Source organism: Copadichromis virginalis, linkage group LG2 (assembly GCF_057382275.1).
Source record: "Copadichromis virginalis isolate Kocher_CV1m ecotype Utaka linkage group LG2, C_Virginalis_male_GT1.1, whole genome shotgun sequence".
Taxonomy (NCBI): Eukaryota; Metazoa; Chordata; class Actinopteri; order Cichliformes; family Cichlidae; genus Copadichromis; species Copadichromis virginalis.
The window spans coordinates 14,276,866-14,295,750 of record NC_140619.1 but is presented as its reverse complement, the minus strand read 5'-3'; the positions used below and the strand labels follow the sequence as shown (position 1 = coordinate 14,295,750).

At 41.8% G+C, this 18,885-nt stretch overlaps 1 protein-coding gene across 1 annotated transcript in view; it reads right to left on the bottom strand.

The window, feature by feature from the left end:
- Positions 1–14,274, bottom strand: part of mtnr1al (melatonin receptor type 1A like) — a 46,958-nt gene extending 32,684 nt beyond the window's left edge. Inside the window, exon 1 of the mRNA XM_085471812.1 lies at positions 13,743–14,274. Within this exon, the coding sequence (XP_085327938.1) occupies positions 13,743–14,004 (262 nt within the window). The 5' untranslated portion in view covers positions 14,005–14,274. The remainder of the gene's footprint in view (positions 1–13,742) is intronic.
- Positions 14,275–18,885: the final 4,611 nt, after the last annotated feature.

The following is an 18,885-nucleotide window of genomic DNA, read 5'->3' as shown; positions in this document are numbered from 1 at the left end:
ATTTCTAACTTAAGAGATGTTGCGCAAATGGAAGAATGCAGTCTTACATATTTGTTTAATATGTGCGTTGAAGGACATGTCCTGGTCAAAAATGACTCCAAGGTTCCTCACAGCGTTACTGGAGGCCAAGGTAATGCCATCCAGAGTAAGAATCTGGTTAGATACTAGGGGTGGGGGAAAAAATTGATACTGTGTAGTATCGTGATATTTTGTTTGCTAATAATGTATCGATACAGGGACAGCAGAAATCGATATTTTGTTACAAAAAAAGTTTTTGTGGACTGGAACATGCTCTGACTTCACAGCATGTTGATCCTTTTTCTGAGCAAGAATCCTGACATTCCTTCACTGTCCAAATGTGTTTAACTTTTTTTTTGTCAGCAATAAACATGACAGTTTACTTATTTTAATTTAAGACATGTTTTATTTTAATTATGTTTAAAACTTTTTTATTTAATGTAAAATTATATTTTGTTTTAATTTACTTTCTAATTCTTCAGTTGCTGAAGGGGCTGCATAGTTTTCATAAATTTCATAGTTCAGAATAGCTATAATTGTACCAGATGGTTGCATTCAGTTAATTTGGTCTAGACTGTAATACAAACCGTTCAGTTTGTCAACAATAAAACTGACTGAAATGAGAGAAAGACTGAGTGTGAGACTTTGATATTAGATAAAATGAATATTGATAAAGTTTACCTTTATGTACAGAATCTGAATATCACAAAATATTTTTAAAAATTGCAATAATATCGTATCGTGCGTTAAGTATTGTGATAATATCGTATCGTGGGATGTATGGTGATTCCCACCTCTATTAGATACCATATTTCTAAGATTTTCAGGGCCAAGTACAATAACCTCAGCTTTATTTGAATTAAGAAGCAGAAGGTTAGCGGTTATCCAGGTCTTTATGTCTTTAAGACATTCCTGCAGTTTAACTAATTGGTGTGTTATCTAACTTCATAGATAGATAGAGCTGGATGTCATCTGCATAGCAGTGAAAATTTATGCTATGTCTTCTAATGATGCTGCCTAAGGGAAGCATGTATAGTGTAAACAGAATTGGTCCTAGCACTGAACCCTGTGGAACTCCATAATTAACCTCAGTGTGTGAAGAGGACTCTCCATTTACATGTACAAACTGGAGTCTAATAGATAGATATGATACAAACCACTGCAGCACAGTACCTGTAATACCTACAGCATGTTCTAATCGCTCTAATAGGATATTATGGTCAACAGTATCGAATGCTGCACTAAGGTCTAACAGGACAAGCACAGAGACGAGTCCACTGTCAGAGGCAATAAGAAGATCATTTGTAACCTTCACTAAAGCTGTTTCTGTGCTGTGATGAGCTCTGAAACCTGACTGAAACTCTTCAAATAAGCCATTCCTCTGCAGATGATCAGTTAGCTGTTTGACAACTACTCTTTCAAGGATTTTTGATATGAAAGGAAAGTTGGAGATATAATTAGCTAAGACTGCTGGTCTAGAGATGGCTTTTTGAGTAAAGGTTTAACTACAGCCAACTTGAAGGCCTGTGGTAGATAGCCAATTATTAGAGACAGGTTGATCATATTTAAGATCGAAGAATTAATTAATGGCAGGACTTCTTTGAGCAGTTTTGTAGGAATGGGGTCTAAAAGACACGTTGATGGTTTGGAGGAAGTAATTATTGAAGTTAACTCAGAAAAATCAATTGGAGAAAAAGAGTCTAACTTAACATCAATTGTACTAAGAGTAGCTGTAGATAATATTACATCTGTGGGATGATTACTGGTAATTTTTTCTCTATTGATAAAAATTTTATTTGTGAAGAAGTTCATGAAGTCATTACTAGTTAACGTTAAAGGGATGGTTGGCTCAAAAGAGCTCTGACTTTTTGTCAGCCTGGCTACAGTGCTGAAGAGAAACTTGGGGTTGTTCTTATTTTCTTCAATCAGTGACGAATAGTAAGATATTCTGGCTTTGCGGAGGACTTTCTTATAAAGCAACAAACTATTTCTCCAGCCTAAATGATGATTCTCTAAATTTGTGACACGCCATTTCCTCTCCAGCTTACGAGTCATCTGCTTTAGGGTACGTGTTTGAGAATTATACCATGGCAGCCTTATGGTCCAAAAAATACGATAATTCCTCATGTTGTGTTTAATGATCATTTTCTGTAGAACTGAAGACTTGTGTGTCTGATAAACTCAGCAGAGCATAAATCACATTATTAATCTGAACTTTATTAAAATGCTTTCCGCTGATCTGCACTACCTCTTCCTCACTGTGACAAACACAAAAAAGACAACATAGTTAAATACTTGAAATACTTTAGCCTCTAGTGTGCATGTATATCATCAGCATATATATATATATATATATATATATATATACATTTATATAAAAAGCCATCTGCTCAGCTTTGCTTGTCATGATTCAGAGGATCCTCCCACCATCCCAACTCTGAAAACTCTTAAAACTGGCCAAACTCCATCTGTGAGCACACGCTGACCATTAACATATGTTTAAATATCTGAGTATTACAGACTTCAGGATGAAGTGTTGTGCTGTTGTTTCAGAGCAGATTTTTTTAAAGTAACTGTGGTCCTGTGCAGATAGTTCATGAAAAGATGGCATATAGATTACTCATTTATGAAATCATTTAAGTGACTCATAAAATGCTAAAATTGTCAAAATATTAAGAGGACGCAAATGAAATGTTGTTTGTTAGGTTTATATTGTTGGATTATCATTTATGCTTAGAAATATAGACTCATATATGGTTAGAGGTATAAAATCGATTGCATAATTATGGAGGTCTGATCCTTAGCAGTCTGCAAAGACTCTGTGTGCCTTCCAGAGTGTTCTAGCATGCACACACATCCTAGGGTCATGAGAGAGGTCGTACCTTCTCTTTCTGATTTATACTATGGGAAGACACCTACTCTGTATCTGCTTAAGTATAAGAGCCCTTTGTTTAGGTGGACCGCTGGGCTCCTAGCACCAGCTTTGGGGAGTCACAGGGTCATATCTTGACACACACGCCCATATACATACACACACACACACGCATATCTACACATACACACAAACGGTACTTTGTTCACATGCCTATGTAAGACGTCAAATGTTAACGAGACTATGCATATTCATGTAATCACAATAAAGAGCAGTGCTACGGGGGAGCTAACTGAGAGTGACTGAGGTTCAAGCATCAGGAACAGCACTCGTCACGGTTCTCTCCCTCGTGCACGAGCAACACAAAGAGCTCTAGTGACTTGCGTCTTGCTTTTGACATTGTAGTAGAATTGTCTTGGCATTCCAGCAATAGGTTTATGCTAGATGAACCTATCATTGTTTCTTACAAATTTAACAAATTTTTATTACACCAGCAAGTCTGGCTCCTGTGTCTCATGCACATCCAAGGTGATATGACACATGCATTTGAAATCCAGATCAGAAGCCAAAAACTAGCAACAAGAAAAAGCCCACCTCCACTCGGGTGATCAGAAATCAAGATGCAGGCAACGACTGGAAGCACAATAACTGGAGACACATCCAGTTCCTCCCAGCAGGACATGAAACACCTCACTAACCCACATAGAAAACAGGTCTTCCTTGGATCCGGCATCAAGCTGGCACTTCTGACTGACCAGTGTCATGGCAGGGTGTATGTCAACCAGATGTGGGCCAGGTCTGGCAATGATGGCAATATTTATGTTCCTATTTTCCTATTTTAGTTAGGAGACCCAAATGCCATGTTGTAATACTATACTGCTATAGTAGCTAACGTTTCAAATGCAGGTTTGACGGGTTTGCCGCAGAGTGGCTGTAGCTCAGGAGGTAGAGCAGTTTACCTACTGATCAGAAGGTTAGTGGTTTGATCCCTGCCTCCTCCAGTTTGTATGTCAAGAGTGTGAATGTGAATGAATGCAGTTAGGAAGCATGTAGTTTAGAGAAAGTGTGTGACTGCGGCATGTTGTATAGAGCTCTTTGAGTAATCTGACAGAGTGAAAAAGCGCTATAAAAGAATCAGTCCATTGACTGTCTGACCGGAGTTTTGTCATGTTACTTTTGCACTATTACGTTTGGGCACATGTTGTTATTACATGGCTTGATTAAAGTACACATTAGGCTGACATGTGGGGCCAGAGCTGAAACTGTTCTGGGCCAGCACAGGGCCAGCAGTTTGTCTGCAACTGGCCCGTCGCTGCACGCAACTTACACATGGCCCACATACCGCAAAGAATGACGACCCTTTGGTGGCCCAGACCAGGTTTGCCAGAGGTGATCCGCAGATGGGCCAGCACAGGACCACCAGTATGTCTGCAACTGTCTTTGTGCTGGCCCATATGTGGGCCACCTCTTGCAAACCAGATCTGGGCCACCAAAGGGATGTCATTCTTTGTGAGCCATTTGTAAGCACATTGTGTGGGCCAGATCCGGGCCATACCAATTTTGCTATCTGGGAAGGAGGTGTCCAGCAAGTCAACCGGCTCTGACAGAGCTCTTCACCTGGCCTTTGAGGATGAGCCAGGACACCTTTTAGAGGATTCTTTTCTGGCCCTTGTATCCTCACAGCTGTATGACCACAGCTCATGGTCACATTAGAGGTCTGAAGGAAGCAGAAAACCTGGCATAGCCCTGACTCCATTCCAAATTTACTCTACTTAAGCGCTGCTAGCTTGAGCATAAAAAATAATATTTTATTTGCTGTGCAGTAAAGATCCTTGAACTGTGTTTCAGTGGAGAAAAGTAAAACTCCACAGGGCGCAATTCAATTCATTCATGCACACTCCACCCTGGGTGAAGCTGGGCGATTTGAACCCCCACACTGTGCATGGTCATGGTATTTGTGCGCATGTCTATTAAATACCGGACTCATAAAGGTTTTGCAGATCCCAGAGAGTAGGAGGCTTATTGAGATGAAACTTAGCATCATGGAAGTCATGTGACCACAGGCTAAAGTTAGCCTAATCTCCCTGAACAAACATATCCTGAAGATTTTTATCCACAGAGCATTTTTTAGCAATAATGCAAAATCCAATTGAGTTGTTTTTGCTAATGAATCCAGGGTGAGGCTAACCTCCAGGCTAGCCTATAAAAAAAGCACGTCAGAGAGTTTCTTCTGAAACCTGTGAGTGAACTTGCAGATATGTCCACATGTTTTTCCTGCAGTAAGAGCATTTTGTACTGGAGCTGTTACTCGTGAATATTTGAGATGAGCATTTGCGTCTGCAGTGCTAATGAAGGGCAGATGTATGAGATTCATGAATGAAGCAGCTTTGTGTGGTTTGCTCCGGCCCAATGGGACTGTTCTCAGAAAAGTTTGAGCTCTGCTGATGTTCTGAACCTGAGATCAAACAGGACAGTCTGACTCAATCAAATTGATTGCTGGACACAGCGCACAGTTTCAGAGCCAGAAAATGAGCTGAACAGGTAGAGTTTGGGCAGTCAGCCAGTAACCCTTGACGCTGATACACTGCGCTTCCACCCATGTTTGAACAGTCCTTCTGAGACCTGAGCAGAGCAGCCCAACTCGGAAATTACTTTACATATAAAATCTCTGCTTCTTTTTCAGCACGAGCAGCTGAAAGAAGAGTTTGCAGGTTAGGAATGAAGGTAGTCTGTCGGGCTTGTGTAGATGTGGTGATGAAGTGTAACACCAGTGATCAGAGTAGATGGAGAGGGAGAGCAGAAAAATGGAGAAAAGAGGAGAATCATTTACCCTCAGGAGAGGAGAGAAGGATGCAGTCGAGAGGAGAAAATCTGAGAGATAAGAGACCTGATGGGACAGGAGGAGGAAAGAAAAGAGCAATGAAGAGGAGAATCATTGAAAAGGAAGGATAAAAGGACACTGTGGAGAGAGGGAGAAAGACGAAAAGTTGGAGAGGATGAATCAAGTGGAAAGGACAAGAAAGGCAGGAGAGAGGAGAAAAATGGACATGCAGGAGAAGAACCGTGAAGAAAATTAAGGAGATGAGGCTACTGAAGAGAAGGGAGGAAGGGGAGGAAGAGGAGGGATAAGAGAGGACGGGATGAGTGATCAGATATCTGAGGAGGCAGCGAGAAGAATAAATGACAGAGGTGAATAATTCATCCAGATTTCCAACTTTTATCATTACAACCCCGGCTCAGGGATCAACAGAATGTGTTGGTTTAATAACTTTTCACCACAGCAAGGTGATGTTCTGGAGATCAAGTGTTATGGACTAACTGGAAGGTGACAAAGAATGATCTTGGATAATCATCCCAGTCTTTATTTACCCACTAATTCAAACAAGGGCGGCATGGTGGTTAGCACTGTTGCCTCACAGCAAGAAGGTACTGAGTTTGATTCCACCATTAGTCTTTCTGTGTGGAGTTTGCATGTTCTTCCCGTGCGTGGGTTCTCTCCGGGTTCTCGGGCTTCCTCCCACAGTGCAAAGACATGCAGTTAGTGGGGGTAGGTTAACTGCAAACTCTAAATTGTCCATAGGTGGGAATGTTTGCCAGTTGTCAGAACATGCAAAACAGTGCAAAAGTAACATGACAAAACTCTGTTCAGACAGTGAATGGATTGACTCTTATATAACACTTTCCTAGGTACCTAGATTACTCAAAGTACTCTATACAACATTCAGACACTTTCTCCTAACTGTGTGCTTCCCACACATTCACACTCTTGACATGCAGACTGGAGGAACCAGGGATCGAACCGCTAACCTTCCAATTAGCACGTGACCTGCTCTACCTCCTGAGCTACAGCCACCCAGTGGTAAACTGTAAACCATCGCTAGGTTTTGGATAAAGTATACATTCACAAACCTGTCAAACCTGCATTTGAAACGCTGGCTACTATAGCAGTATAGTATTGCAACATGGCATTTGGGTCTCCTAACTAAAGTAGGAAAATAGGAACATAAATAGTGCCATCATGGCCAGACCTGGCCCACATCTGGTTGACATACACCCTGCCATGACACCGGTCAGTCAGAAGTGCCAGCTTGATGCCAGATCCAGGGAAGACCTGTTTTCTATGAACCTCGGCCACATGACCCAAACCACAATCGAGCCAGATATGGCATGCCATCACATAGACAGTGTCATCTATGCCAGGCCTACCTGGGCCATATCAGGATGACATACGTCTTATCATGCCAGAAGTCAGCCAGCAGTGCTGGCTTGATACCAGATCCGGGCCAGACCTCCTTGCTATGTGGGAATGGGCAGTGAGGTCAGTTAGGGGCAGCTTCACAAAGTCTTACAATGCTTCTAAATAAGAATACTTTTCAAAAGGTGTTCGAATTCACTGAGAAGGCTCGTCTAGCACAGCGTGAAAAGTCTAAGGCTACATCCACATTAATGCGTTTTCGTTTGAAAACGCATTGTTTTCTCTCCATTTTGGCCTCCTGTCCACACTGAGACGACGCTTTCCCCAAGGAAAAACGCATGGTTTTGAAAATGCTCTTGAAAACGCATACATTTCAAAACAAAGCTGTCCCGTCGCAGTGTGGACACTCGAAAACGCAGACTTTCTAAAACGATGATGCATTTCAGTCATGTGAAGCGGTCATGTGACCAATTAACCCTCTCAAGGCAGGCGTTGCCGATTTGCAACAGTTAAAAATTAACAACCTGATTACCCCACATACATATTTTATGAGTTTTTTTTACTCAGAAGTACCACTGCAGGACTTGGTTGTGCATTAGCAACAAAAAGTTTAATTTGAGCCTGAGAGGGTTAAACAAAGATAGCGGAGGGTATTATACAGCAGTTGTTTTGTTTGCTTTCAATTATGACAGCCCTGTTAAAGATTAATATCAGTTTGTACATGTTCCTTTTCTTCAAATCATTTAATTCTCACGCGCTTTGGCAACTTTGTACTTTTGTGTTACTTGCAGCAACAACTCCACCTCATTGTTTTTCCATTTAAAAAACTTGGTGCTTTTCCCCAACCTTTTGCTGCGACGTTTCAACGAGCCGTAAAGTAAATAAATGGCAGACAGAAATGAGGCAGGCCAAATCTTCTTGTTCTTCTTGCATGCGCAGTACTGGAACGTAAGCATTTTCAGCCGTTTCAATGTGGACGGACAACTCTGAAAACGACTGAAAACGCTAGTGTGGACGCGGAGCATTTTCAGACGAAAACGCTGTTTTCAAATCTATCTATAGTGTGGACATAGTCTAAGACCAGGCAACAAAGAAAGTTTGACTTGCTGAGCATCAGAAACACAAGCAAAATACAGAGAGTGTTCTCAGCGGCCAGAAGAAAGATGGATGCCACACAGAGAAGTGTGGACAAGTGGGTGAAAAATATGTCTGACAGACAACTCACCCAAGCAGAGACAAATCCCGCTAGTGGACTGATCACAGCCACAGAAACATTAATTCGAAACAACATTGCAGACGTGGAAGCAGAGCAACTACGGACAAAGGTTTTGGCCTGTCTCAGCAATGCAAAGCCCCCAGTATCAATACAGTCATCCCACATAAACTCACTCACAAGCTGGCAACACTCAGCCTACACCCCACCTTTTGTGACTGGCTACAGGACTTTTTGACTGGCAGGCCCCAGTCCGTCAAGATCGGCAACAGGACTTCAGCCAGCATTATTACAAACACTGGCGTTCCACAGGGTTGGTCCTCAGTCCCATGTTCTACATCCTGTACACCCACAACTGTGTCGCCTCCAATAGGGATAACACCGTACTGAAGTTCGCGGACAACACAGCAGGGATTGGTTGCATCACTGGAGGGGACGAAGTGGCTTATAGGAGAGAGGTGGCCGGTCTGGTGTCATGGTGTGAGGACAACAACCTCACCCTCAACACTGATAAAAGAAAAGAGATGATAGTGGACACAAGACCTCACCAGCCGCTGTTTATCCGGGGCTTTGAGGTGGAGAGGGTGAGCAGCTTTACATGCCTGGGCGTCTACATCACTGAGGACCTCACCTGGACACTGAACACCACACAGCTGGTCAAGAAGGCTCAGCAGCGGCTGTATTTCTTGAGGAAGCTGAGGAAATTTGGTATGTTGGCCAAGATCCTCAGCAGGTTCTACAGCTTCATTGTGGAGAGCACACTGACCAGCTGCATCAGTGCATGGTATGGCAGCACTACTGCTATGGACTGCAAACGCCTGCAGAGAGTGATAACAACCGCGGAGAAGGTCACCCCGCTGCCCTCTCTGCAGAGCATATACCATCGCAGAGTCCAGAGGAGAGCTGACTCTCACCCCAACCGGTCGCAGCAGATAACCACCGCTCCCTGAGCCTGGTTTTGCCAGAGGTTTCTTCCTGTTAAAAGGGAGTTTTTCCTTCCCACTGTCGCCAAAGTGCTTGCTCATAGGGGGTCATATGATTGTTGGGTTTTTCTCTGTATCTATGAAGCGCCTTGAGGCGACTTTTGTTGTGATTTGGCGCTATATAAATAAAATTGAATTGAACTCCATCCTCAAAGACCCCACACACCCCGAACACGGACTGTTCACACTTCTAAACCTTTGTCCTGAGGGCAGAAGTGTCCAGAACATCCCGACTGAACAACTCCTTCTTCGCCACTGCTATCAGACTCTTGAACAACTGACCTATTTTAACAGTAAAAATAACCTTTGCACATCACATCATCTTACATATCAAACCAGCATATTAAGCTCATAGCTCTTTTGCATATAAATCTATTTATCTGTTTCAATTTTTGTTGTATGTATTTATTCATACTGTTTATATTTTATTTGTTCTAGTTCTATTTGTACATATTAACAGGCATCTGTGTGTGGACAGCAGAGAAAGAATTTCATTGCATAGAGAAATGCTTTTCTTTGTACACATGACAATAAACGTTTTGAATTTTGAATCTATTAATGTGCAAATGTACTGTTTATAAGGTTGGGGAAACCTGCAGAACTCACTTGGATGAGTGACTAAACGTTTCTCCCACTAAAAACGTCCAGATGAACAGAATCAACCTTTTGGGACTTCCTTACCTTGATGATTGAGCATGCATCAAAAGATCAGACAGAATATTTACAGACTACAGGTCACTTAAAATGAACATTTGGCACAAGCAGCTCACAGAGATAATTCCAGGTGGAGGAAACACCCAGTTTCAGTTTGAGTGCAAGCTTTAGGGATAGACAGAAGGAATAACTCTTGAGGTTAATGAAGCCAACTTTTGGGTTGGCACTTTTTGGATGTTGGTGTATGTGAAATGGGAGGGTCTTTAAATGAAAATTACTAACATTGACTTTTGAGAGAGAGAATAAAGCATTTTTTTTATCATGCTGGTTGTTAAAAAAGCCTAAATTGGCCCAAGAATGGAGCAGCTACTGCTTTCTGTATTGCCTTTTACCTGTAAGTAAAAAAGAGGCCACACCCCTAATAATGCAAAAGGGGAATTTTAAAAACATCCTTCCTCATACAGGTGTTATGAAAGGGGAAATTATCTATAGAAACTAAAACAGTTTGTGTATCAGGCTGTAAATACGTTTATTTTTACATGGGAGTCTATCCGTTTTTTAAGTGATGACGTATGAATCCTGCTTCCGAGTCCAGACTACTCTACGTTTATTAAGGCTGTTGTGTTTTTAACATGTTTTAATGATTTGTATCTTGAAGTCAGTAATCACTGTTTACCTTTCTCGGGTTTTATTACCACTATTCATTTTAAAGCTCAGTTTTTAAACCCTTACGATGTAACTACATCCCAGCCCATGCAGAAGTATATTAATGGCTAACCTCGTATTGTGGATGAATTATCTCAGTTGTTTCTCCTGACTGAAGTTTGGTCTCTTTACAGCATCCTGCCATGTGAATGCATTTGTCCCTAACCATTGGGAACACTCACGTTAACTTTTATCGAGTGGGAAAAAGTTAGCGTTCATCCTCCAGCTTCGGTCTGTTTATATTATGCTAACATAGCTGTGTAGCTAGCCACCGCATAGCACATCATTATATACCAGCTAGTGCAGCTTCAGTAACCCTACTAACGTCACTGCTGTTTAGTTTTCTGTCTTCATTTATGTCTGAAGTGATAACAGAGCTGTACGTTTTAATCTTACAGAAATCCCTCAGTCAGAACATGGTATATCATCTTTAGATGGAAACTAGTGAGCTAACGTCCTGCTAAATTCTAACTCTGTTAAATTTCAGAAATTCTGTTTTCATGGATGCTTGGATGTTAAACTTTACTGTTACACCTGGTAGAGCAGCCACACCGATCATTTAAACAGTCAAGAATTTATACAGTGATCTCACTCTCAGTGATGCTGCAGTGTTCGTTTGATTTAGGGACCTGAAGCAAAGTTTGGACCCAGAAACAGCTAATGACGTCAGACTTAAACACCAGATGGGAGTGACTCTCTGCTGCTGCCTCTGCTGGACACTAGAGGAACTGTAGCTCTTTGTTTTCATATTTGCTGCATAGCAGATACACTTGTTCTGTTTGGAGGGTTAATGATGTTCATTAACAGGTGTGCTCACATCTGTAGACAACGCTCTCTTTTTCTGCATTTTGTCGCATTATTTTATCATAACTCTCTAAAAGAAGAAGATCAGTGCAGAGGTCTTATTTGAAGTACAGAAAAACAAGATGAGGGTACAAAATGATCTTGTAATCAATTAGCTATACAGTGTAAAGTGGATATTATAGATCTACCAGCTTCTATAAGGTATAATTTCTCAAATGTGCAATTATACCAACCTTCGTGTGAATTTTAAAAAGACTGGAAAAAGAAAGTCTTTCTGTTATCTGGAGTTTCTCAGCAGGATGTAAACCCACTACAGTGTCAGTGCTCACACTTTAAGCACTCTGATCCTTCAACAAAGAGAAAAAAACCTCAGATGCAGCAGGTTACTTCAACCATCTCAAACTAAACTCTTCATCTGTTCCAGTCTTCCTGTGTGATCGAGTAGTAATGATACGGTGTCCATGATAATACTAACAAAAAGGTAGTAATGCTCTCTCAGATCAGCTGACAGTTTGAACAGCACCATGAAAACTGCTAAACGAAATCACGAAATCGGCCGACTTGAGAGACGATGCAGATCGAAGGTTCAAAGACAGGTTTTGATTAGTTTAGATTACATTTTAAAGATTGAGGACGTCCACGTGGAGCCTCATACATAGAAATGCTGCTGTGATAAATGCCTTTTAGTACCAGACATTAAGAAATGATGGTGGAAATGATGAAGCGAGCTGTTTCATGCCACATTTCAGACAAAAACAATGCACATTTTTTAACTGGAGTGATGACTGCTTCTGGTTTTTTGCACCAAGGGAGAAAAATGTGACACTGGAGATTTAACTGAGCTCAGGCCTGAAAGAACAGTCCATCAACACGACATCAGAGCCGTACAAACGCAGCAGGACATGTGGCCACAAGCAAAAAGTTCAGTGTTAGACTGTTACTGCAAAAGTAATCTAATTACTTTCTGCAATGACTAAGTAAAGTATGCATTACTTTCTTCATAATTTATTTTTCTGGAGGTTAAACAGCGGCGCGGCGCAGTTTGTGTAAAATGTGTTGATCTCCAGCACCCTGACCTGTGCTGCGTATTGCTGTGAGGAGAGACTACGAGCAGGTGCAGCAAGTCTGAAACCCCGATGAATTGATTTTCCTGCCTGGACTAATTCTCCTGAGGTCTTGCTGGACGTCATGCATCACCAGAATGTGAAAACTGCCAAATAACTCATGGGGAAATATGTGAGTATTGAAAAGTGCAGTGAAGGAGTGTGAGTGCTTTATCAGAACCTGTGATGATGATGTGTTTGATGAGCAGGAGGTGCTCAGGTGCTTCTGAAGTGTGTGTCGCTGTCAGAGTTTTACTCATCGATCACAGTGAGTCAGCTGTCAGGCTGCCAGCGCTTCGTTTTTCTCACACCTCAAACGTGTCGGGGAGTCTCGGAGAGTTTGATCCTCTGCACGAGCCAACAGCTCATCAGTGCCTGAGAGCCAAACTTCAGACTCTTCAAGACTTTCACAACAAAAGAGCTATTAAAGGAACTCATCAACCTGTCAGGCTGATGTTAGAGTGGCTTCTGTGAGGACTCTGGGGTACCACATACTCTTTTTATTTCTCTAAATATTCTTGCAGGTCTATTACAATAACCAAGTAACTGCACGATTATGACTGTTTTATGGTTTTTATAAGATTTCTCAGTTAGGATATCATCAAAATATCACGCAAACATACTGAAATACACAAACATGAAAGCATGTCTGAGCCATCGCCCTCAGAAAAATGGACCAATGGATCAATCCACTCATTTTTAACTCCCAAATGATTAAATTCCTATGTGCTCACAGACAAACACAGGAGCAAAGAGAAGTGCTTTCATCTCATCATTGGATCCATCAGCCAATTAAACTTTATTAGCTTTTCATGCAGGTTATAGGCGCTTCACAGGTGACTGAAATATCTAATAAAACAGAACAAAGGACACAAAAAGATGATTTTAAATCAAAAGAAATACATGCAAAATGCAAAGCTAGAGTTTATTTATCTTGGAAAACTTGGAAAATGCCTGCAGCACAAAAATATAAAACAACCAACTTGCAAAGAAAAGTAGTATTATTCAAGCAGAAAAGAGTTCAATAAATGAAATCAATAAAATTGAACAGAAATAAAACGATTCATGCTGGGGACTCTTAGAGAGACATTCACTGATGTAACCGAACATCTGGTCACATCTGTTCTGGAATCACAAAGTTCCAAAAACTCAAAGAAATCCTGCTGACGAGCATCTACCGGGAGGTCAAGTGTACCTGCTTTCCTGAGCTTCCTGTTCCTGAACACGGAGACGATGACCAGCAGGTTCCCGATAACATCCACCACGATGGTCGCGATGAGGACGCCGGCCAGCAGGGTGGCCACCCAGGGCACGGCGTGGTGCTGCGGGGCCTCTCCTCCCGCGGCCGGCGTGGAGTTGCGGGGCCCCAGGGTGCCCGTCGCCGCGGTGGGCTCCCGGTCCTTCAGGGGCATCAGCTGCGGGAGGTGCCGGGGGTCGACGAGTCGCATCGGGTCCATTCAGCGTCACGCGAGGGGGTCAGAGCTGCGCGCGACGCCGCCTTCGGGCGTGCGGTTGTCCGGGTGAAGCATGCCGACGCGTCTGCGCAGGACTTTTCCCGCCTCACAGTTCAGTTACAGTCACAGCTCCGCGCCGCTGTTGTCACACTCACGTGCGCACAGACGCCTCTGTCCGCGCGCAGCAATTCCGCGCGCTTATAGCGCCCAGCCTGCCCGCAGCCGCTCTACGTCTCCGTCTGAGGAGAGGAAGACAACTCTAGCACTGTCTCCTCTGCTCCTCCCTCCTCCCTTTCCTCCTCCCTCCCCTCTCTCTTCTTCTTTTACTATTTCACATCTCTTCTTCCCCTCTTTCCTCCCTCTTCCCCTGCCTCCTCTCCTTCCTCTCCTGCTGCATCTCCATCGTCTCCTCTGTTGTGCTGTTTGAACCATTCTAATGGTTAATGTTCTAAATGATAACAAATGCCCATTCTATTATTTTCTATTGTACTGTATTGTGAGAAAGAGGAAATAAATCAGGAAGGTAAAAGAAGTGTGGTTAATGCTCTTGAAGTGGAATATTTGAACCCTGACCCCGTGATCTCTCTCCTTGCTAAACCCAGATGCTTCCAAAATCTCAAAGTTTGTGGCAGGAAGCCCCGAGGGCAAATTTCTCCCATTGGCACAAGAAAACATAAATCCCTTACCCCCCCCCCACACACACACACACTCACCATCACCACCACCACAGATCCACGAAAAGGACTCATGTAAGGAGGTGCTCCAACAGGTCATTTACAACAGCACTCATCTCTGAGTCTGAGCACAACTTTTCGTATCTTAAATTCACAAAGTGACCCATTTTACTCTGAGCTGATTTTTGTTCTTCCAGGGAGTGTAGAGAGGTGAATATCCAGGCCACAGACAGGAGGAGAAAGACGGCATGAGTAACATTAGTGGCCCACAGATGGGCGAAGGTTTTCACGATCTGCGGGACTAATGCAGTGTTTTACTTAATCACCCACAGATTTGACTGAACTAATCATCTTAGACATGGGAACAATGATGGAATCACCTCGCTTCACAGAGATGAGACCAAAAATGAAATCATGTTTTTTCAGATGAAGTGGAAGAAAAAAGATGGACTCATTAAAAACACATCAGCTGCTGCCGTGCTGCACCTGCTCTGTGGCCAAATTCATTGTCATCCGGCTTCTTACATGAGCAGGAAATGTGCTTCTCATCTTCAGTCATTTTTTTAAATATAAATTTTATTGCTTTTTGCAACAACATACAAAGGTTTGTTTTCCCAATAATATGCTGCTGTAATAGGAACCCTTTTCCCCCACCCCCCACCCTGCTCTCTTCCAAACCTACAACAAAATAAAAATAAAAAAACCCCCACATAGAATATGTATACATTTGTACAATATGTGGCATTTATACATATTCAAGGAAACAAAAAAGAAAGGAGAGAAAAAAAAAGTAGACAATAGAAATAGCTAGCACATACTAAACAATTTTCTCCTCATCCACACTCCTGCAGGAGTTGTCCGATGTTCACTTCTTTTATAAAGTTTTTAAATGGCTTCCAAATTTCATCAAAATATGTTAACTTGTTTTTGAGAAAGTACGTTATCGTTTCCATTGCCATACACTGTGCCAAAGAATTTATCCAAGCACCAATAGCAGGAGGATCTGATGTTTTCCAATTTAATGCAATCATACGTTTTGCCTGTAATGTACATTAATCCATAAACTTAATTTGATGGGCTCTTAGTTTAAGATTTTTAGAATACACTTGTAATAGCAACATTTCTACATCTAAAGCAATCTTTTTATTCAAAATTTGGTTTATTTTGTTCATCACCTCCTGCCAAAATGCACGGACAATTCTGCATTCCCATATACAGTGGAAAAATGTTCCACGGGCTTCTCCACATTTAAAACATGTATCTGGAATTCTGTTATTATATTTATTCAATTTCACTGGTGTTACATATGTTTGCATGATCCAATTGTATTGTAATAACTTTAAGTTATTATTAATTGATTGTTTTTGTGATTTTAAGCAAATTAACTTCCATGTCTCCTCAGAAATATTAATATTTAGGTCCTTTCTCCAAGCTTCTAACTTAGAAACTGATGTATCTGGAGAGGCAGAGACAATCCAGTTATAAAATGTTGAAATTAAACCTTTATTACCACCTTTTTTCACCATTAACTCCTCTAACTTACTTAACTGGGGAATGTTGAGAGACTGATTTTGCATGGAAGAAATGAAGCTTCTAATTTGTAAATACTTAAAAAAGTGTTTTTGGGGGATTTGAAATTTTGAGACTAAATCCTCAAATGAAACCATTACTCCATCACAAAACAGATCACCCACTTTCTTAACACCTTTTTCTGCCCAACCCTGGAACCCTGCGTCCAGATTTCCTGGTACAAATAAGGCATTTCCCCAGATAGGACTAAACTGAGAGAGATTATTCTTAATATTCATCATTTCTTTAATTGTAAACCAAACTTCAATCATATTTTGGACTATAGGATTATTTGTTTCTTTCTTTAACTGTTTTGGCTTTGCAGAGTATAAGTACAAATTTAATGGCATTTTAAGAGAATTTGCTTCCATCCCCACCAAAATAAAACATTATTGTCCTTAATTGAATAGCCAGATAGTACCAGTAAAAATTGGGGCATTTCAACCCCCCTGTATCAAAGGGAAGATACAACAAAGACAAGCGAATGCGGGGATGCTTCTTGTTCCAGATAAACTCTCTGACTAATGATGCTAATTTAGTAAACAATCCAGCAGGAGGAGCCAGTGGGACATTTTGAAACATATACAACAGTTTAGGTAATACATTCATTTTAAGAACACTTATCCTTCCAATAATAGATAGTGGTAAACTTATCCAACGCTCCAAATCTTTGGAAATTTTCTGTAGAATTATATTATAGTTAAGTACCACCACATCTTTTAATGAAGGAACTATTTTAATGCCTAGATAAGTGAGTTCAGAATTAACAGTAAAGCCAGATATATTCTGACTTACGTTTTGATTATACCCTTGTTTAAGTAACATTAATGATGATTTTGTTACATTTACTTTATACCCTGAGAAGGCCCCAAACTGGTCTATTAAATCCTTTATAGCGGGCACAGAAATTTTTAGTTGCTTTAAAAATAATATGACATCATCAGCAAATAAAGCAATTCTATGCTCCTTTCTACCAATCCTAACACCTTGTATTTGTCCGCTGGTTCTAACAGCTATTGCCAGCGGTTCAATAGCTAAAAGGAATAAAAGTGGAGATAAAGGTGAACCCTGTGGGCACCCTCTTTTAATGTCAAATGGTTCAGAAATTATCTCATTTGTCTTAACCTGAGCCACAGATTGACAGTGTAGTAGCTTAATCCAATGCAGAAATAAATTACCAAACCCAAATCTAACAATGACATCAAAGAGATATGACCGTTCAATTCTATCAAAGGCCTTCTCCGCGTCAAGCGAAAGAATGGCTGTATCTTCCTGTTCACTTTGATTATGAAGAATGTTGAGGACTTGTCTTACATTATGAAAACCCTGTCTATGTTTAACAAATCCATTTTGCTCTCATGAGAGCATGAGGGTGGGAATGGATGTTTGTGTCTGTGTGTGCCTGTATGTCTGTGTCTATATGTCAGGTTGGGTATCAGACGCCACCTCTCTGGGGACACCTCAGGCCCTCCAAGGTTTGGAGGCCTATCTCCACCCACCACCACTTCCCCTGCCGGTGGCGGACTCCCTCAGGTGTCGGTGTGTTGGTGGTTCTTTGTGTCTGGGGGTGGGCGTCCGGGTACACACCGGCTCACTCCTTGGCGGCCGCTTGTCGGGGCCTGGGGCCTGGGGCTCGCTCGGGCCCCTTTGGAGGTGGGGTGCCCCCGGCCTCTCGGCCTGGGGCTCGGTCACTCAGGCGCAGCTGGGGGCCGGCGGAGCTCACGGGCGCGTCACTGCAACTCCCCCTGACTTCTGCTCCGCGGCTGCTGGGCGAGCCCTCATCTGGGACTCTCCTCAGCTCTTACTGGAACAGTGGCGCGGCTGCCCCTCTGTTGGTCTTCCATGGTCTCTTGTGTTCTGGGGGCCTCTGTATGTCTGGAGTTTTGATCTCCTCCATACCCGCTTCACACCCTGGAGGACGGGGCTGTGGCCCCCCCACACTCCCTAGCAGATCATTACATGGAGAAACCTTTGGAATGCAAGCATGCTGATCCACACAGGTATGCACACATGGGTATTCACAGACGCGGACTAAAGCTTTCTTGGCTGCTGCCTCAAAGCACACTGTGCGCTGTCTATCTTGCGTGCTGCACAATATCGTTTATTATTTAGTAAATATTGATATCTATGACTAGCTAGTTTATTGTGATGGTGCTTTGTTTTCTCTATTATTATGTTGCTCTTTGTTGTTTGCTGTCTCCTCTGTTTGTTTTTTTTGTTTGTTTTTTTTTTTTTCTCCATACAGGTGACCCAGGAGTTCTTTTTTTTTTCTCTCTCTTCCCCCCCCCCTTCTCACAGTCTCTTCTCCCCTTTGGTTTTCTTTCTTTCTCTCCCCCTCTTTCTCTCATTCATTCCCCCTGTCCTATTTATTTAAAAAAAAAAAAAAAAAAAAAAAAAAAAAAAATGACAAAGGATGAACTGAAGCTCTGCCATCACGTAATGTCGCATACTGCTGTTTCTGATGTCATTTAGGAAAAAAAACAAAAAAACCCCAAAAAAACAAAAAACAAATCCATTTTGATCATCTCCTATAATAACTGGAAGAATACTTTTTAATCTTTTGGCAAGAATTTTACAAATAATTTTAGTGTCTGTGTTAATTAAGCTTATAGGACGCATATTTTCACACTTGTTATTTAGT